This window comes from Scophthalmus maximus, chromosome 5 (genome assembly GCF_022379125.1).
Source record: "Scophthalmus maximus strain ysfricsl-2021 chromosome 5, ASM2237912v1, whole genome shotgun sequence".
NCBI lineage: Eukaryota > Metazoa > Chordata > Actinopteri > Pleuronectiformes > Scophthalmidae > Scophthalmus > Scophthalmus maximus.
The window spans coordinates 16,637,374-16,657,160 of NC_061519.1; the positions used below are offsets into that span (position 1 = coordinate 16,637,374).

General features: G+C 44.1%; 2 protein-coding genes across 4 annotated transcripts; both read left to right on the plus strand.

Annotated features, from left to right (window-relative positions):
- The first annotated feature begins 33 nt into the window (after window positions 1-33).
- On the plus strand, window positions 34-11,132 carry si:ch211-13f8.1. Of its 2 annotated transcripts, none has more exons than XM_047332077.1 (10): window positions 34-1,044; window positions 1,575-2,803; window positions 4,733-4,805; window positions 5,918-6,070; window positions 6,609-7,786; window positions 7,971-8,121; window positions 8,494-8,713; window positions 9,237-9,349; window positions 9,472-9,662; window positions 10,128-11,132. In XM_047332077.1, the coding sequence occupies exons 2-10, from the start codon at window positions 1,609-1,611 to the stop codon at window positions 10,319-10,321; spliced, it is 3,468 nt and encodes a 1,155-aa protein (XP_047188033.1). In that variant the 5' UTR covers window positions 34-1,044; window positions 1,575-1,608; the 3' UTR covers window positions 10,322-11,132. The 2 variants fall into 2 exon arrangements, with proteins under 2 accessions (XP_047188033.1, XP_047188034.1); XM_047332078.1 differs by having other exon boundaries at window positions 9,472-9,725; window positions 10,128-10,265.
- A 1,291-nt stretch (window positions 11,133-12,423) lies between these two features.
- On the plus strand, window positions 12,424-17,805 carry tal1 (T-cell acute lymphocytic leukemia 1). Of its 2 annotated transcripts, none has more exons than XM_035634502.2 (4): window positions 12,424-12,579; window positions 13,820-14,356; window positions 14,690-14,808; window positions 15,715-17,805. In XM_035634502.2, the coding sequence occupies exons 1-4, from the start codon at window positions 12,521-12,523 to the stop codon at window positions 16,236-16,238; spliced, it is 1,239 nt and encodes a 412-aa protein (XP_035490395.1). In that variant the 5' UTR covers window positions 12,424-12,520; the 3' UTR covers window positions 16,239-17,805. The 2 variants fall into 2 exon arrangements, with proteins under 2 accessions (XP_035490395.1, XP_035490396.1); XM_035634503.2 differs by having other exon boundaries at window positions 14,690-14,778.
- Window positions 17,806-19,787: the final 1,982 nt, after the last annotated feature.

Below are 19,787 nucleotides of genomic sequence, written 5' to 3' on the forward strand. Positions count from 1 at the left end.
TGCGTGTGAGTGTGTGTGCGCGCGCGTGCCCGTGCGTGCGTGCGTGTGTGTGTGTGTGTCAATGGCGCCCTCTAGCGACAGTGAGAGTATACACACCCAAAGCACAAAACTGAGCAGCATCTGCCGGTCTGATCCTGTGATCTGCGCACAGCTGGGGATTGTGACAACTGGCAGGCAGAATATTGTCCCAATTAGACTGGCGTGTGCGCGCGTGCGTGGGCGTGTGTGCAAAATAGAGGGAGGGATGAGCTGTATTGACAAATATGAATCAGCCCGACATTTGTTTTCACGATGCAAAATTTGGTCTATATTCTCTAAAACACATCACAGCCTTTCACCTTTTTTGCCACACAGAACATTTTCGGGAATGAAAACAATCGGAGGATACTTTATTTAGGATGAAGCCCCATTAAGACATTTTCTTGAATCTTCATTCCATTGGCTCATTACTTGAAATCGGTGTGTGTGTGCGTGCGTGTGTGTGTTAGTGTATGTGAGAGAGAGAGAGAGAGAGAGAGAGTGAGAGAGAGAGAGAGAGAGAGAGTGTGTGTGTGTGTGTGTGTGTGTGTGTGTGCGCGCGCGTACGCTGTACTTACGCAACAGGGAGCTTCACTCAGCGGGTCCGCGAGGCTAAGGACGAAATTAAAGCAGGCATTTTTTTGTATTCCATTTTTGTCTAATCCCACTGATTTCTGAAGGGATTACCGGACCAATCATGATTGAGAGACCGCTGGTTCGCCACTGCCTCTGAGGGAGCCGGCCGCGGTGCACACTGCGAGGGGATGCACAGCATTACGACCTGGAGAAACATTGTGAACTCCGTTTTTGTTTTTGTTTATTTGTCTTGTTGGCTCAGTCTTCTCGCTTGCTCTGGCAACCGACCAGAGGATGCGCGCTGCGATGGCTGCGCTGCTGGCGCACGCTTTTGCGGATGGTAACTTCAAAATTGTGCAGTTGCACGACAATTGATGTCAACTTTCCCACGATGGTCAGCGCTGGAATTGTGTTTTAAAAGACACAATCTTCACAAAATAGCCTGTACAGGTAGGCTACGCTGCTCATTCACTGTGTGTTAGTGTGTGTGTGTGTGTGTGTGTGTGTTTGTTTATTTATTTGTCCCATTGTGCCGTGAAGCTTGATTTGATCATTATGTTTTGGTGATTTTATTTCTTGAATGTTCTTTAGAAATAGGATGTGTATATCAACAGGATATGCCTCAGAATTAAACTTTTTTTTTTCTATTTCTTGATTATTTTTTTTCTCCTGTGCATATTTATTGCAAAACTTGACAAATAAACAGATACAATTTGTTTTATTGTAAATTGTTGATTTTGCATGACAAAAACCCCCCGACCATATAGAATATTGTTTATTCGAGCAGGGGCTCAGTTGCAGGCAGCAGTTGCTTACTCTCATTCTAAAGGATTATCCTGTGCACTGCAAAGTAATCAGAGGATAAGGCAACGTGACCGGCCATATTACATATCTCTTCACGCTGCAGATCAGATAAAAAGTAGCCTGTAACAGAGATGTACAGATGTAAGAGACATGGTTTTTATCTTTATTATCTATAGGATCTGTCCGGATATTTCTGTGCATGACCAGCCAATGGAGGAAGAGAGGGTGGTGGATGAAATCCAGGCAAAATCCAGTTCCCCTTTACCCACTGGGCTTCCCATTAACTGGGCGCTCATCACTGGCCCTGTCCCTGAGCCTGTTTTCCCCGCACCCTCTTTGAGCACCCAATTTCCTCCTCCTCCTCAGAGTTCAGCCGTGCATGCACTACAGACCAAGGTGAAGTCAACTACACAGAGAAGGATAAGAGGGAGGGACAGAGAGAGGGAAAGAGAAAGGCTGAACACAGAGATGCTGGTCAGCAGTCCCGCATCTGAAGTCTTTCTGAGACAGAGACCCAGAGGTAAGGGTCAGGTTTCTCTGCCCGCCGCCTCCTGGCGATCAGGTGCTGCAAAGAACTTGAGCAGCAGTGACGAAGAGGAGGAGGTAGAAGTGCAAGTCAGGTTGGAGATCCATAGCCCTCCTGCTGAAGCGCAGGGGGGGCAGGGGTTTCAGCGGGGGGAGGAAACTGAAGAGGAGCAGTCAGATAGTAATATAGGCAAGATCAGTTTTCTGACAGGCCAGTATCGTGGGCTCGGGGCTGGTACCAGTTTGGAGAGTCTATTGTCTGATAACTCGAGCAGTAGTAAGGATGACCAATCACCTCCTCCTCCACCACCACCTGTGCTGTCCTCAACTTCTGCCTCCACCGCTGCTTCTACATCATCTTCTTCCTCCACATCTTCTATGTCCACCAGACACTGGGCACCGCCCAAAGGCTTCTGGAGAGTGGTACGTCCAGAAACGTTGCTTCTAAATGGTGTCGTCCCTCATAACATGCCCTCCACATTACCTTTAAAGGACTACACCCAGACAGAAGCACTCGCAGAGCCCCAGAGGGAGTCTAAACCAGCTGAAACAGTCACCAGGAGCGAGGTAGGAGGTACGACGGATGAAAACGATGCATCCTCAGAATTCAAGCACTCCGACAGCGTGGAACGCTACCTGGACAGGTGTGAACAGAAGGAGGCCGATGCCGGTGACCCTGCCAAAGGATTGTGCAGCTCAGACAGCTGGGAGAGCGTGTCTTCACAAAGTGGGGTGCTCTCGGGCGATGAGAAGCTGAAGGTGAAGCAGAGGGCCTATGCAAAGTTAAGAGAGAGGCAACACAACAGGGAGGAGAGAGAGCAGAGTGGAGGAGAGGGTGCCAGCTGTGATGGGGACACACCATACAAAGTGGATGATAAAGGTAGGTCTTTTGAGAGAAACAGTTTGCATTCAGCAAGTAAAAATATGATAACATATATTATATTATGAATTTGAGGTTATGTAATGTCACAAAGAAAAACCTTGTCTCGAGGTTTTGAGAGATCACCTTGGAGCCAAGTTACAGACAAGATCTTGAGCTTGATCTATTTGGAACGGGTTTTATTTTTAGTTTGTCAATAAATGGATTGTATTAAAGTATCTGAAAACGTGTCTGACAGTAATAATCATCATCATATTCATAGTCATCATCATTATACTGCACTTTTGAAAACAAAGTACAAAGCTACATGGTTGAACCAGAATAAAAACATCACATAAGGCAATTAAAAAATAATAATAACAACAACAATAAAGACATAAACAATAATAATATGAGAGTTTGCATGCTCTCCCCCATGTCTGTGTGGGTAATCCGGCTCCCACGGTACAAATACATGCATCTAAGGTTAAGTGGAGAATCTAAATTGCACGTTGTTGTGAAACCGAGTGTGTGTCGTTGTTCGTTACTGTATGTTGGCCCTGTGATTGATTGGCGACCTGTCCAGGGTGATCCCGGTATAAATAATGGATGGAATATGACAGAAGAAGGGATTTAACTGACACTGCTTCTGCAATCCTGAAGTCCTCAGGCATTGAGTTCAGGACCTAAGAGGCCTTGACTACAAAAGCCCTCTCACAAGGGCTGATCTGCTCCATTGCATATCTACAATGCATATCTATAATACGGGTTTTGTTATGTGTTTGTAGAAAAATAACCAAGAAACGAGCATAAACACCTGTAATATGTTGATATACCTGAGAAAACAGTTCACCAAACAGGTTGGATAAAGACATACAGTCATGCAGTGGTTGATTGAAATTTATAATTATGCAACCTGTGAAGAGCAGGTGGATGTTATAAGCTGGAGAATACTGCAGATGCCATGTTTAGCAAAGTTGTCTGTTGGTATTTTGATGCGGACACGGAAACGTCAGATTAGTGAATTGCCAAACATTTTGTTTAAAAAACGTGAACATTTGTTTCCACGTAGACTGGCTGGAATGTTTTCCACCTGTTGTGGCCATCCACGGTGTCATAATCAAGCCTTAGTTTGTCTACATCTGATGTTGAGTCGAAACGCAGTATGTAACCTGGCCGATTCCCAGTGTTGAACAGATGTCAGATGTGCAGATGTGCATGAGCATGTTGCTATTATTAGCAGGGGGAGCGGTGGGGGAAGTGTCCCTGCTTTTGTATCTCTGCCTGTGTGCTAATGGATATCTTTGCATGCATGCAGGGTCACAGATTATCTATTTTCCCACGCTTTCTATCTGTAATACTTTATGTGTCGGCTGTTTGTGTTTGTGTGTGTGTGTGTGTGTGGGGGGGGGCAGGGGGGTGCAGCGTAAAACATATAGTGATGATCAAATGAATTTTCCCTCTTGTCTTTGGGAAATGTGATATCTCTCCCTGAGTGGTTGCATAACCTTTGATTTTTGTTAACTGACATTACGGATCAGATAAACCACGAGACGGTCAATGACACTAATGGTATGAATTTGTATGAAAATCTTGATGAACATACAAAGATCAAATTCTTTGTCTACCTGTGGGTCACATTATGGCTGGTGGCTCTTTTGGCAGAACTCTTTCTACTGAATAAGAACTGAACTGAACATTACATAAAGAACAGAATACACTATATAACTGCTGGTAAGAAACAAAGGTCAAACAAAGACTGGAGCCACGGTCTGTGGACATGAACCTTGGGGCACTTTTTAAAAGCATTTACATCTGAACATTGTTGAATCGCAAAATTTAACATCAATGCTGTCACAAAAACACCATCTGGTACTTTAATTACGACCCACTGAATCAGCACATCTGTTAAAGTTTGTACTTTTCCTGTTTTTGTTTTTTTTATGACAGTCACATGTGCCCATGGGATTTTGGACAGCTCAGACTCAGCCATTCTTGCTCAGGAACTTGAACCCTATTTGAGGTGAGCAATGCTTCCCTTCTTCATGGGCTTGGCAGGGGTGGTGACACACAACTCCTATACACTATTTATATCCTCTCCTTAGAAAGTCCACTCTTACAGCTCCGCTAGTGGATTTTTTTTTTCCTGGATTGAAGCTAAAGTACCAAACAACCTGCCTTATCCACAATCAAAAAAACATTGTGACAACAAGGGTTGTTAAAAGAGGAGATGTGGGCATTAAATACAAAAAAAATCTTAAACATAAATATCAAATAATATTAATTGATGAAGAGATTTGCAAAAAGTGTTAAAACCTTATCATTCTTGCAGACAAAAACATCAGGCCATACACGAAGGTGTTAACTTTTGTGAAACAAAATAGATAAATATATAATTTCTCAATCTTCCAACATAGATTCTGGCTCTTGTCCTAAACTGTCCACCCTATTCACCCTTTTCTTCAGCAATGGTGGCAATACTCTAGAGGCCATTGGTATCACAAAAACATTATGATCATCCTCATTATAAAATGCAGATTGAAACAGCTGCATAAGGTAGCAAAAAGGTTGCTAATTATATGATATTCTGTATGTCAGTGTTGGAATGAAACACGGACAGGACACACTGTAATCTATTGAAACACAATAGAGTGTTGTCCTCTTCACACACAGGAGAGAATGAATCACACTCAGTCCATAACAAGGATAATCCACATGGCTGGTTGTATCATGCTATCTTTATCACTGGGCCAGGGGATAAAGACAAGTACAGACGATGAAGCACAATACAGGGCAGCTTAGCTGCTGGGTATAAGGATAGATGGATGGATGACGTTTCTGCTGCTCACCGCCAGTGCCACTCCCCCGAGTATATCTATCTGATATTACATAAGGCAGCTTAGAAAACACAGCTGGATTCACGCTACGTTAAGTCAATCTGTGGGGAATATGATGCCGCGGGATATGTCACAGTGCACAATAAGCTTTGCACGTTTGTAGACTTCTTTCAGACACATGGCGATAAAACCTTGTCTCACGATGCACTCGACTCTACCCCTCCCGTTGCTGTCTTTGCAATCAAAATTATAAATCTTCTGTACCAAAAAGAATCTCTCTCACTCCATTTCTCGCCAGGTCACTTCTTATAATCAGTGACGAGCTTCCTCTGAGCCCAAGACACGAGGAAGCCAAGCGTCTCCTGGACCGGGCACGACTCAAGGCTCGCTCCAGTCATGTTAAAGGCGAATGGCCCTCCAGACGCTCTCATTCTGATCAGAGATCCGCCGCGTGAGTTGTCTACAAATGCCCTCGCGGGCAGTGACTTCTTTTTGCATGTTATACGATTATTTAGATGTGACTGTTAAATGACAGTCTGGGTTCATTCTGTTTATGTAATAGTGTATACGTCACGCAGGTTTTTTCCGTTTCATTCCCTTATATCGGCGGGAAGCATTCACTTCATTTACAATTTGGACATTTGAATGACTCCGGCAGTTGTGACTGCCTGTTCAAACCTGCTCTGTTGCGACTGAGATATGCCTGTCGCCACTATGCGGACTATAGTTTGTCTTATTACAATCTAGCACATTGTTTGTTTATTTTATCTCCTGCTGTTTTGACAATGGGTGCCATGTGAACACCGGAAGAGTCTTCAATCCCAAACCCAGTCTGCTGCTGCGAGATGACTGATGTTAACTTTAATTCCATGTCTACTTCTGCTTGCTTTTTGCCCCATTTTCATAACATACTTGTCAACTTTCTCATAGTCAAAATATTAGTTGCTTTAAAGTGTCTGTACTATGCGCTGCTCTGTTATTTCTTCTAGGACAAAGCAGCAGATTGAATCTCCCATCCCAATGCCAGAGCAGAAGGCTGTTCAAGCCAAAGATGTTACAGCTCAGACTGTATCTGGTCCCCTCCTTGTCCCCACTCAAAGAGACACGTCCCCCGTTGAACAAGGAGGTCGATTGAGACGCTACGGTTGTTCCCCCACACGGGTACGCTTTGAGGATGAATCAGAGAAAGAAGCAGAGTCTCGGTACTTGGATAGAGTCCGACAGCGTGGCAGGACTGCGGTGCCTAAGTCCAAGAGTAAAGAAAGCAATACAGATTCTAGCAGTAGTGGTTCAGAGAGGAGCAAAAGCCACAGAAGTGTCTCCATGCCTCCCTCACAGATGCGAGACGATGCAGGTGCCAGCGGTGAAACCACAACAGTGATTAAAGAGATAATAGTGCTGGTGAAGAAATGTGAGGCCTGTGGCTCCGTAGTCAGGGAACCTCAACCCGTCCTATCACCATCAGATCCACAGAACGCTGAGCCACAGCAGCATGGCAACCCAGAGGACCCACGGGGGAAACCGGTTCCTCGATGGGTGCCTCCAAACCGGCCAGAGACAAGTACTCGCCCTAAGGCTCCTCTAACTGTTACTTTTGCCGGAGCTTATGTGCTGGGGGAAAACAAAGAGAGCAGCACAGGCTGGAAGTCGTCTGGGTTTGGGAAACTTAGGCGAAGGAGCAGGAAAGGAGAAATTCGTCTCGAGTCTGGCCATGGCCCTTACGGCCCATCATGGGCTCAACGACGTAACTCAAATCCCAGGAACAGGGTCAACTTGAGCAGGGGTGTTTCCTTTGCCCCTGGCAGCCCCATCACTCTTGAACCATCTTTGCTGGGGGCATCTGGCGGACCCAGAGAACCGCCAACCCCATCGCTACCTATAAAGTCAGCCCTAAAGTCAAGCTCAAGGAATCGCTCTGCTGCTGGTCAGTCTACAGTTCCGTTCCAGATGACATCAAATCAGGGAGGAGAGGGCGGACCACAGCATTCGACCCCCCTGGACTCTCCGGACGCAAGGAGGGAGACCCCAGTGACTTTAAGCCAAGGGGCACCTGCAGCCAGCAGCTCACTGCCGTGTGTCAGACCCTCCACTCTGAGGTATTCCCCAGCCCGATTCAACACAGAGGTGCCAGCTGCTGAACTCTGGGATGCCACTCCAGATGGAACAGGTGAGTGGTCACTGTGGATGAACCGAGCCATGGCAAAGATTACAGAGCTGAGGACCTGTAATATCTCTTGTTTGATGGATGAATTCATGGATTGATAATGTATTTTATTTTGAGAGGATGTGCTATTCTGCAAAGGTAATGTTGTAAAAGTACAAAAGCTGCCAAAAGTACTTTGCTTAAGCAGGTTTAAGTGGGGACTCTGGTTCGGGTCCTGACTGTCGACAAGCCCTGCGAGGCCTTGCTACGTATCGGGCCGAAGACCTCAGAGCTGAGCTGCTGCGAGCAGAGCATCTGAAAGCTGAGGCAATATGGGAGGAAAACTCTGACGGGTCCAGGTAAGCCAAGATAACAACACTCCAGTCATAGCTTAAACTATAAATCCCCTGCCCCCACCAACGTTGTGTCCAAAATGACTTGAGCGTGCCAGTGGCAGTGGTTAGGAGATTAAAACCCTGACCTACAGTACCCAGGATGATACTGTGAAACGTGTACTATGAATATTAAGGCAATCCTGCCCTCTTCTGGAAATTATACGCATTAGCAGTATATAAAAACCAATATCACAATAATAATTTAAAGCCTTTAAAAAATCTCTATATCATTGTTGTCATTGGTCTTTTCTGGTGACTCTAATTGTGTTTATAGTAACAATATCTTGGTCTATATTTCCATCTACAAAAGAATTACTTTCAACATTGAATTCACAGAAAGATGGACGGACGGCCGAAGCTCTTCCTGCGTCGCTTCTTCTCCTCCATTGGTTTGAATAGTGTTGGGAGACTTGTTAAAGGAAGACGCTCCAACAGCATGGAACAGCTGAGTATCCCTGCTGCCCCCCGGGCCAGCTCCGCTTCTCCAAGCCCCACACGCAGACCACAGCCAACCATCCGCATACAGAGGACACCCTCACTGCAGACCCTTAACACAGTGAGCAAGAGTACATTTTTTCATGCCCTGTTATTTTAATTTTGTTCAGTACCACTGCTCTTTGCTTATCTTTGTATTCTCTTCATTTTTTGTTTTATTTCACCACATCAAATAGATTAAATTAGATTTTAACTTCAGGTATCAGAGCATGCCTTAAAAACTTCGAGTTTCAAAGTTTCCTTTCACTCCATATTTGTCTTGGTTGACAAACCAAGGCTCTGAAGTATAACTGGCAAACGCTGGCAGCGCAAACAATGCATTCATGCCCCCTTCCATTTTCGGAGGTAGCCATGCTTGTTGTCCTCTTGGCGGCTGCGGTACACCAAACAGATGTAAACAATTTTCTGCTCCAGCCAATCACAGCCTCTATTAGCAGAAGGTGTGTTTATCACATCCAAACTCATCCCTGTTCATGTGAGAGGAGTGTTCGGGGTCCAAAATGATTAAGATCCAAAAGATGATCTGGTACATTTTGCCAGAGTGAAATACACAATTGGTTGCAGTTCCTTTTCTTTGCCACTAGGTGCTGCCACTGGCCCAACTGCGCAAAGCCTCCTCAGTGCAGAGTTTAGAGAGAAGAACAGATCGTTCAACAATACTGGGAGAGGTGCAGATACCATATGGCCTGGCGCCCAGGTAGGTGTGAAGGAAAAATAAAGAAAGAGAGGAAGAAAATCTGCGGTGCTGTACCATATGATATTATATTTCTTTGTTTGTTTACTAAAGTAATGACAAGTGGTGAATTTCTGCTTCTACAGTCCTGACAGCCCTCAGCACGAGCTTCACAGAGCCCTGAGTGTTGAGGATGCACTTGCCTCCAGAATAGTGCGTCCTGTGGGCCGGGTCATCCAGGCGTTCCCTGATGGGACCCTCCTCCTGGAGCTCATCAGACCCCCAAATGGTCCTTTTGGTTTTGTCATCTCGAGGGGCAAAGGTCGACCAGACACGGGTAACTTTTTTAAAATCGGTGTTGCTTACAATCTGGACTCGTAATTTTTTCCAATGCATGGAGGTAACGTCACTGTCCTAGCCATCGGTTATTCTATTCTCACAATAACACATTATGTTATTTACCCTGAAAATAGAATTGTTGTTTCTAATCTTTATAATAATTGTTATGGTATGAATTAGCCTTGGCTTTACTGTTATAAACAGTGTTAAAGGTTAAGGTAAAACTTCTATTATTGAAGTTAATTTTAAAAAAATGTAATCAAATGAATTTCACTATAGTAAAGTAGAATTTATTTACACACACACACACACACACACACACACACACACACACACACACACGCACATATATACTACTTATATATATATTCTACTTATTGCAGCTTTGTAATTCTGCCTATGCCTGTTTTCCCTCCACTTGCTAGATTCCACTTCCTCTCACTTCTTGCTCTCCCTCTTCCAGGTGTCTATGTGGAAAAGGTGGCTGACTGTAGCGCCGAAGGCCCCTATGTAGGTCTCCTCGGCCTCGGTGATGAAATTCTCCAGGTGAACGGAGAGGCGGTGGCTGGACTCACTCTGGACCAGGTGACGCGGCTCATGACCCGGGAGAGCACAGCTTCTCTTCGGATCATGCCAGCGCGACGCAACCAGCGCTGACTGGAAAGACAGACGTTGGCTCTGAGCCATTTCTCCTGGAACCACCGTTTTGATATTTCAACACTGCAAACACTGCCGACGGACTATAAACCTACAGATCGAATGTCCTGTGTATCTCGCTGCAGTTTAACAGTGGCTGCAAGGTATATCAGGGTCAGAGGTTGATTTCCTAATAGTGCAAAACTATGTTCAACAATATGACACTGTAACAGACTTGGATTAACATGGAAAATCATGGAAAATCAATAAAATAACCAAATAGCAAATCTAGAACTGGAAAAATCCTAAAGAGAGAACTACACTAGTGAGAAACTGATTTCAGAATATATATTCTTTTCCAAAAATAGAAATACTGACTCAAGCAAAGCACAGCATTTTTGTGCATATTGGTTTTGTTTTTATGGTCAGATAGGACTAGACTCAAACAACTCTGCATTTCTTCTTTCCTGTGATCTATTTCGCACTTTACAACACATTATAGAAATGATTATGAAGCTGAACCAAATTCTGTCATGTGCAAAGTTGTGTACTGCTCTGCTCACATTAATCTTGTTGATCGTTTCATATGATTAACACGTGTAAGCATGTGCCACTACTGTCATCCACGAGAGACCTCAAACACAGGAAGTAAGAATATACATTGGTGCCCTTCTCTGTAATTCAGCTGCATCATAAATTATGTCTAAACAAAGTGACTCATATTAAATATCATATTTCCCGGCCACTGCATGGTCACCTCACCTTACTTGTGATGTTTGTTTAGTAAAATTGATATTGGTTTGCTTCTAAATAAAAAAAAATTCTAATCATGCAAGGTATTTTAAATATTCAGTCAGCATCGAGTCCTTCCTGCCTGTGTCCAATTAGACCTATATCAAATCTGTTACTATCAAATAACAGATTTCAGTGCTTCCCACTAGCAGAAACGGTGGCATGATCTCAGTGTCAATGGAAAATATTTTTTGGGGGGGGGATACTGTTGTTAAGCACCGGATGTGGGATGATGATGGTCGTGACTGAGGCGGTTTAGAGGTCGTGACGGAATGTTGGGGCATTTCTTTTTAAAACATTAGCTTTAAAAACGAGTAAGATGTGTAACGTGTAAAATGTCATTGATCTATATATCTATCTATCTGACTGAATTAGGTCAATTTGACTGTTTAAATGTGAACATATTTGGGATCATTTAAATAATATAAACGAATTTGTACAAGGGTAAAAAAAGAAAGAAAGAAAGGGTTGTGTGGGAAATCCGTTGTTAGGATACCCGTGTCATTATGGGCTGTCCTGGATGTGCTATGATAGCGTGTCACCGTTGATGTTGCTGCTGTTTTATCTGACGGACCAGAAGCCGATGCGCTTTTATCTCCTGCAGCCATGGACTCCCCATGGACCCCGGGGGAACCGCCAACCGAAGCCCCCCGACACCAACGATGACAAGCAAAAGCACATATATTTATTTATTTCCTCTTCTTCTTATTTATTTATTGATATATCTAATTTGTTATAGAATTAATGTCCATCCAATTAAAGCAAGGCTATCATAATTAGACCCCCGTCCTTAGTACTCCATATTGTATCAGTGGCACATCGAGCCTCAAGGCGCAGAAATACATATTAATTGATGGATATAGCGATCTCCTTTTTTTTTTTTTAAAGAATGAAATAAGTGATAAATTAAAACATAAAAAAGGGTGAACGACCCTCTGCTATTATCAGTTATCTTATTTTCAAATGGGCTTAGTGAAAAGCCCTTTGTTGCAAATTGCTTAAGGTCAAAAGCTTAACCTGAGCTTTTGTTTCTTTCATCAAAAAAAAAGAAATTAAACACCTCAACTATAGCTGCGGCTACACGAGACTGCCTCGCGTTGTTACAGGCCGTTGCACGGTGCCTGTTTGCTTTTTTTTAAATGCTTTTTTTTTTAATGCTTTGCCCTCCACAAGCCTGTATAGCCCACGACAGCCAAATAATAATGAATCATTTCATAAATAATGGGTTTAGGGGCTTATCGGGAATGAAGAGGCCGCTGCCGTGCGCTTATCTCACTCGGCCACATTGCGGCCTGTGTTCCGCTCCCCATACTGAGGGAGCGCACTGGATGCGGCGAGAAATAACTCTCTCACACACACACACACACACACACACTGCTCCACAACTGGCAGGAGAGAAGGGAAAAAAAAGAAAAACCTCAGACATGGATGACCCACTCACAAAATGGCTCCACTTACACAGTAACATCAACAACACGGCGGGTGCGGTAAGTGCAAAGAAAAAATATATATAATAAAACAAATATATCACGTCTGTATCCAAACCGCCGCATGCGTTGTTCCGAGCGGCTGTAATTGGTTCATCGTCTAAATTTCACCGGTGTCATACGCGAAATATTTAGCCCATATTTCCTCTGCTATTGTCCGATCGCATGGCTGAGACTGTACGGGATGTGATAACGGATGCGAGGCCTATTGGAGAATTCCCAGAAATTAAAGTGAGCTTTTTTTTTAAAACGGGCGAGTGTGTTATAGCGTGATATTGTCAGGGTTTCATTTCTTTTTGTGTCGATCGCGACTCAGACACGAAGCCCGACGGTGGAACACGATCGGCTCTGACAGCAGCAGCACTGCGCGGCCTGCTCCGCGGTTTGACACAGACGACACGTCTGCGGTTATGAAAGTGACCTGGTCCGAGTGGTTTATCTGGAGCTTCACGAGTTCACATGCGGATTTTAACTGATGTCAGGACAAAAGGACTCTTTATTTATTTTTTGATTTCGTCAAAGAATGGATATTGCATTACCTGCAAGGCGACGGGCTTCACCTTTTAAATTAACAGCAGCCGAAATTGGCTTTCGACATCTCACAGTGTGAATTCGTACGAAGCTCAAACGCAGATAAACATACGTCAACGGTCTAAACTGTCCTGCAGGCCAAGTGTAGACAAGAGATTCATCGAAGATGAAGCAGAAAAAAAGGGGCCCCGCAGAAACCACAAGATAAAACTCTCTGTAAAGGACAAGTGAAATATCAATAAATATCTACATTCATCATAGCATTTTTCCACTGATGCGAATTGATAATTGTAAATTGGCTCACGTCAAAGCAGCTTTAACTTTAAGAAAATCCCTCAAACACTCAACAGCTCACAAAACTATAGAATGGTCGATAATCGTTTGTCATGGAGTGTCTGTGTTGAAGCGTTGTATTTGTCTCAAAATATCGAACAAAATGCATGAATTTGGAAATGATAAATAATCGCATATAAACTGTATTTTTACACTCTTAATCTTGTAAATGTAAAGTCTGCAATTGTATGAATTATTCTAATCACGATAATGATAATCAGAAAAAAAATATTTACAATTCTAACTTTGACTGTAGTAATAAGAGTGGACTGTTAATTCCCTACACGGAGAGCAGATGCGTGGTTGTGTGATATACTCAGACTTTAACAAATCACGTTTTTCAGCCGTAAATTAATCGAATGAAAATCTTGTTCAGGAGTAGAGGAGTCGAGCGAGTGAAAATGATGGAAAAACGGCAGCCGGAGCTGTGTCCCGGGAGTCCCGACGCAGAGTCCGGTCCTGGAAAACGGGAGGAGGACTCCATCATCCCCAGACAGAACGGATGCAAGGAGGACGAGGAGCCGAGGAGAGGGGAGGCGGGGGAGGGGAGAGGGGGGAGCTTCAAGGGGATAGAGGAGACGGATGACGTTCCTCTGCAGAACTCGAGCAACGGGACCAGCATCAGCATCATCATCAATGGCGTTGCCAAGGAAACTGCCTCTCACAACGCCCTTGACCTGAAAAGGGAAGTGCCGGTGATCGAGCTCTCCAGGAGGGACGCTATAAAAGCGCTGGAGCAGAGGACTGAGAGCCATTTGGTGCCGATCACGGAACTTCGCAGACCTCCACCGCTGCCGCTGCCGCCGCCGCACCGAGACGACGCTCGAATGGTCCAACTGAGTCCAACCGCGTTTCCTGTCCCGGCCCGGGCGATGCTCTACAACCTGGCGCAGCCTCTCGCCGCCATCAACAGGTATATAGGCGGAGACAGATAGAAACAAATCATTTTTAAAAAGCAGAGATTTCCAAGATTGCACGTTTTTATTTGACCATTGTGGGTGTTCACTATAGAAAGTTCTAAGTTTAATGCATGATACAGCAGGCTACAATGAAGAGATGCTTGTTTTTAACATGTTTACATTATGCAGTAAAGATGGACGTGTGTGTGTGTGTGTGTGTGTGTGTGTGTGTGTGTGTTGTGTGTGTTCTGGATTATACAGTATATGCATTCAATGAAATGACGTATGCTGGATTTCTTGTTCTTTCATACACTTGTGCACCTTTTGCCTGCTTTCTGTCACTGTAGTCTCGGAGGGGAGTCGGAACAGTACAGCATGTACCCCAGCAACAGGGTAAAGCGCCGACCGGCGCCTTATGAGGTTGAACTCGACGAGGGTAGGCGCATTTTAGATCTTTATAAGTATGGTAAGACGCACTTCTGCTGTGTCCTCCTTCTGCCAATACAGTTCCCTAAATGCCCCCCCCCCCTCATCTCCATTGTCATCAATCCACTGACATGGATCTGTACTGTACCTAATCTGAGTGTTGCAGAAGATGTCTTGCGAATAAAAACAATCGGAGTAAGTGTCTAAAAGAATAAATGCATCATAACTCATGGCATCAATGGATGTGGATAATATGAATGTCAAATACTCACGCCTGCATGGGATTTAAGTGAAATTTTTTCAGGCAGATTGGGGTTGATTTCATTTGAAACATCCTTTCCACCGCTGCCCACTCACTGCCATAAGCAGGGGTGGAGGATGGAGGATGGGGGTGCTGCTGCCTCCATGCCAAGGTTTTACTGCAGAGTGGGCTGAAGGATTAAGATAGACTGGGTGTGTTCCAAGGGCGACAATAGCCTGGAAGACACCATTGTCGGGGGTGGAAGGATGTGACTACCTGCAGTAGGGAATTTTTCAAAATCATACCTCAATAAATAAAAAGTATAGAGTATGAAAGAGGGAGCCGGAGTCTACCAAGCGCCCTTTACAGGGGTTTGACATGCAAAATGAAACATTTGTCTTGTATTGCATTTGCATGGTATTTAGAACACAACATGTATTTATTTTTGCAAGGCTCTAGATGCATCTAAAAGTCCATCCTTCAATGGAGGACAATTTGGTGAAAAAAATCATTTTTCTCCATACCTAAGTGCATCTCCCGTCGCTACTTCTTACACATTTTTTTATTTATGTATTGCACTTCAATTGCTTTATTCTTTTACCAACTGCATTATCTGTTTCAGCTCAGCATTTCATGTTGTTTGTGTTTTATCGTATATTGGTTCTTTCTCTTACCCATATCCTTCCCTCCTTTTTCCTCTGCTAGCTGGCCAGCCAAAGATTGTCCGTCGCATCTTCACTAATAGTCGTGAACGCTGGCGGCAGCAGAATGTAAACGGGGCGTTCGCCGAGCTCCGCAAACTCATCCCCACGCACCCTCCGGACAAGAAGCTCAGCAAGAACGAGATCCTCCGGCTGGCTATGAAGTACATCAGCTTCCTCTCCAACCTCCTCGAGGACCAGGACGGAGGGCGGAATGTTGGCAGCACAACTGATGGGGAAACAGGGCTGCTGGTTGGGGCCCATGAGGGGGGCCCTCAGGGCGGACCACATCAGGACACAGTGGTGGGCCTGGCCAGGGATGACCTTCTGGAGACAATGTCACCAGGCTCCAGCTGTGGAAGCCTGCCCGACGGCGATGCGGAGGGGAGCCCAGAGAGCTTTATGGAGGACCAGGACTCACCTCCAGCACCAAGGACTCTAACGGCTTCTCGCGGGGCCACACTGCATCTAGCTGCTAGGGATCTGAGGCGCAACGGACGCCCGTTGGACGGCTCCAGTCGCCGATGATGCTGATGGCAGCAGGGCACGGACAGAACACCTGAGACTGAAAGAGAACAATGACATAGTCTTAAAAAAAAGAGGTGGACATGCTCAGGACCTGTTAGCTTTGAGTTGTCAGTGTAGAAAGGAGAATAAAGCACCGTGTGGTGAGAAAGTAGCGTCCAAAATGGATCATGAGCACATTCCTGTCTCCACAGTAGCACTGATGAATAGCTTGGTTCGATTGGTGTGCGATTGAAATAGATCCAACAAAAGACTTGTAAATTCTGCATGTCTCATGTCTTTGACTGAACCGTGGCTTACAACTTTCTATGTTTTGAAAGTACAAAGACTGGATATTCTAAAAAAAAAACCCGAAAAAAACACAAAACTAAACCAAACTTAAGAATCAAAGAACACTCAGCAAATATTTTTAATGTGTAATATGATACCATTGATAACATTGGCCAGAATAGAGCTAACATGCCTGCAGAGTGCTGCAAGTAAATAGTTCTAAAGTGTCACTGAATAAACCTGGATTTATAACTCTCAGATTGAATGTGTTAGAGTAATGACACAAAAGTAAATTTGCCTCAGTTGGAGGCCGTAAGTGAATGGCCTGGACTAGCCGTGCAGTCAAGTATGTATTGTAAATAGCATTATATTTCCACGGCACAATGTAATAACAGTGACTCGAGTTCAAGTCATGTGGTTGAAGATGTACCGTAGTGTGTTTGTCAATGGGTATACTAGTAAAACAGTCTTTTAGGAGACAGGAAATTATAGGACAAATGAGAGGAAATGAGCTAAATTCAAAACGTAAAGCGAGCGACGGAACCTAGTGCATCAGATGTGGTACCATTTAATTCTTTTACACTTTGGTGATGATGAAATTACACCAAATACAGCAACAGACAGTTAAATAGCGTCACTGCCTGGAATGACGGGCTATATCTATTTGACATTGCTGTGGAGGTACAAGACATGCAGTGCATTTAAAGTGTACAAAAAATGGGTCGTATGAAATCATGAGCTGACCCATGCAGTCCTTTTGATATGAATGTTTCTTTCAGTGTATTTTTTTTTTTCAAACTGTAATGCAGTTGTAGTTTAGTAAGGTACACAAGCAAATCCCTTCATTGCCGCATTTCACATATAACCTACAGTATACAGTATGCACCCCCCCCCCCCCCCCCCCCCCCCACACACACACACACACACACACACACACACACATACACACTCACACACACACACACGCGCACACACACGCGCACACACACACGCACACACACGCGCACACACGCCTACACAGAGTTAATATCATAGCAACACCAGCAGTTTTGGACAAAGACAGTAAAGTATTGCTCACTGTTGCTGCTCTGCTTTTTCAGCGGGACTCAGTAGCCTCTATTGGTACCTTTGGTAACTATGGTATTCTAAGGAATTGCAGTAAAGGGACATGTACGTTTGCTTCTGACATATTTGTTGTAAGATAGTTGTATCTATAAATATATCCAATGTTAAAAATCGATGAATTTTATACAAAAAACCCTGAATAAAACCCAGAGGAAAAGCCTTGTATTTGATCTCACTCAAGCATGTTGGGAGTCTTATTGATTCAAGTCAGTTCATTTGAGTTAAGTTGAGACGAGTTCAATTAGATTGAATTCAGATCAGTTTGGTGCCGTTCCGTTCCGTTCAGTTCATTATTCTGACAAGAAACTGAACTGAACATACACGTTTGTCCCACATTGCACCATTTATAACGACGTTTCTCCATGAAGTACACTTTTCCATTATTTCGAAACCCAATTGGCTCGTCCCTAGAGTACGATATTGGCACACCATGCAGCTGTTTCTCACCAGATCTGCACAGAGTGTATACTTCAAACCACAACCTCCCTCTGAAACTCCCCCCAGTAAGACGCTGGAATCCTCACTTCCTCCCAACAAGTGACAACTTCCCGTGGAGGTTAACGTGGCTCTGTGACCTGCAGGATATCCTGCCATTGTGAAAGTGGTTTTGACAGCCCGCACACTGTTGTGTCTGTACACACTGTGAAACCGCCATACCGATCGAGACTCCCACCGGCCCCGTACGGAATTTGCTTACGCAATCAAAAAGTTATGCTGGCCCTCCTGCGATCGTTAATAAGAAATTAGCAGAGTGTTTTGCTGTTTGGCCACGTGAATTGCTACTTTCCCTGAAAGTAGCAATTCACTTTACCCAGCAGACTTTGTGTCACCAGTAGGCTACCACTGCTACAACAGCATCGGCTCTTGGATGTTTCTAAAAACTATAATTGCTTCCAGAGAGCATCAGAGACATCCAGGTGTTCGGAGACCTCTCCTGTGCCGGGACTCCTCCGAGGGGCCTCTCTGGGTTAATGCCTGCCAAACATTTACCTTCTTCAGTGTTCCTGACTCTCACAAAGACGCAGACTCACAGAAAAGAGAGGGATACAGGGGGTGTATATGAGGGATTGAAAGCCAGGGAGTTGGAGGAGACTTGTGCCTGTGTGTGCGTTCGCGAGAGCAGGCTTGTGTGTGTTTGTGAACTGGCGTGTGTGTGCGTGCGCTCTGCATAGATCTGTACGTGTGCGTTTGGGAGCTGGCGTGTGTGTGTGTGTGTTTATCAGCTCAGTGCAGATGGGTGGCAGAGTGGCTCTTCCAGCCAAATGATTCAGTATGCTAATGAGTTGTTATCTGTGGTGCTGCAGGAACAATATACTGTCTTTCTCACAGTGGGAATCCAGCCTGCTGGGAGCAGATTACACTGCACGCACCGCCAAGGTAGTTATTTATATTTTCACAGAGTAGTAGAAAATACATAAATGCACACACACATACACACATACCCACAGATAGGCCTATAAACAAACAAGCAAAACAACATTTTAACACACACACACACACACACACACACACACACACACACACACACACACACACACACACACACACACACACCACCACCAGCAACATAAATAAAGTGGAAATCCGAGGTAGACTTATGTGCTCCGCCAGTAGATGGAGATGACTTTCTAGGCTTCACTCTTTAACAGGTTCCAGTGTTCTGTTACAGTATTGTTTGTAAAATATAACACACTATATGCCCGAAATGTAAGTTAACTTTTAGTGAATGTGAATTGAGAGACACCATTATGTTAAAAACACTATAGGCTGAAAAAAAATCCCTAAAAGTTATACAAAATGATTAAATCTTTGGTTATTTATTTTTAAAACAACATTTGTAATTCTTTGTAAAAAAAAACAACAATAAACTTGTATTTAATTGGATTTATAATCAAGGTTGTTCTTCAACTCGAGTCCAGACATTGGATTTGGAAGAAAATGGTATGACCTGTTTAACAGGTTTAACTTGGGTGTGATTAAAAAATATTATTATCTAGTGTTCAGTGTGTCACAGTATTTTTTATGTTAAATTTTTTGTCTTCTTATGTTCCACTTGCTATACGCACTTTAAACAATGTGTCTCCCGCAGGAAAATAGAGGAAATATACATGAACTGTAGATTGAATGGAACTGTGAGTTTTAAAAAAAATGCACAAA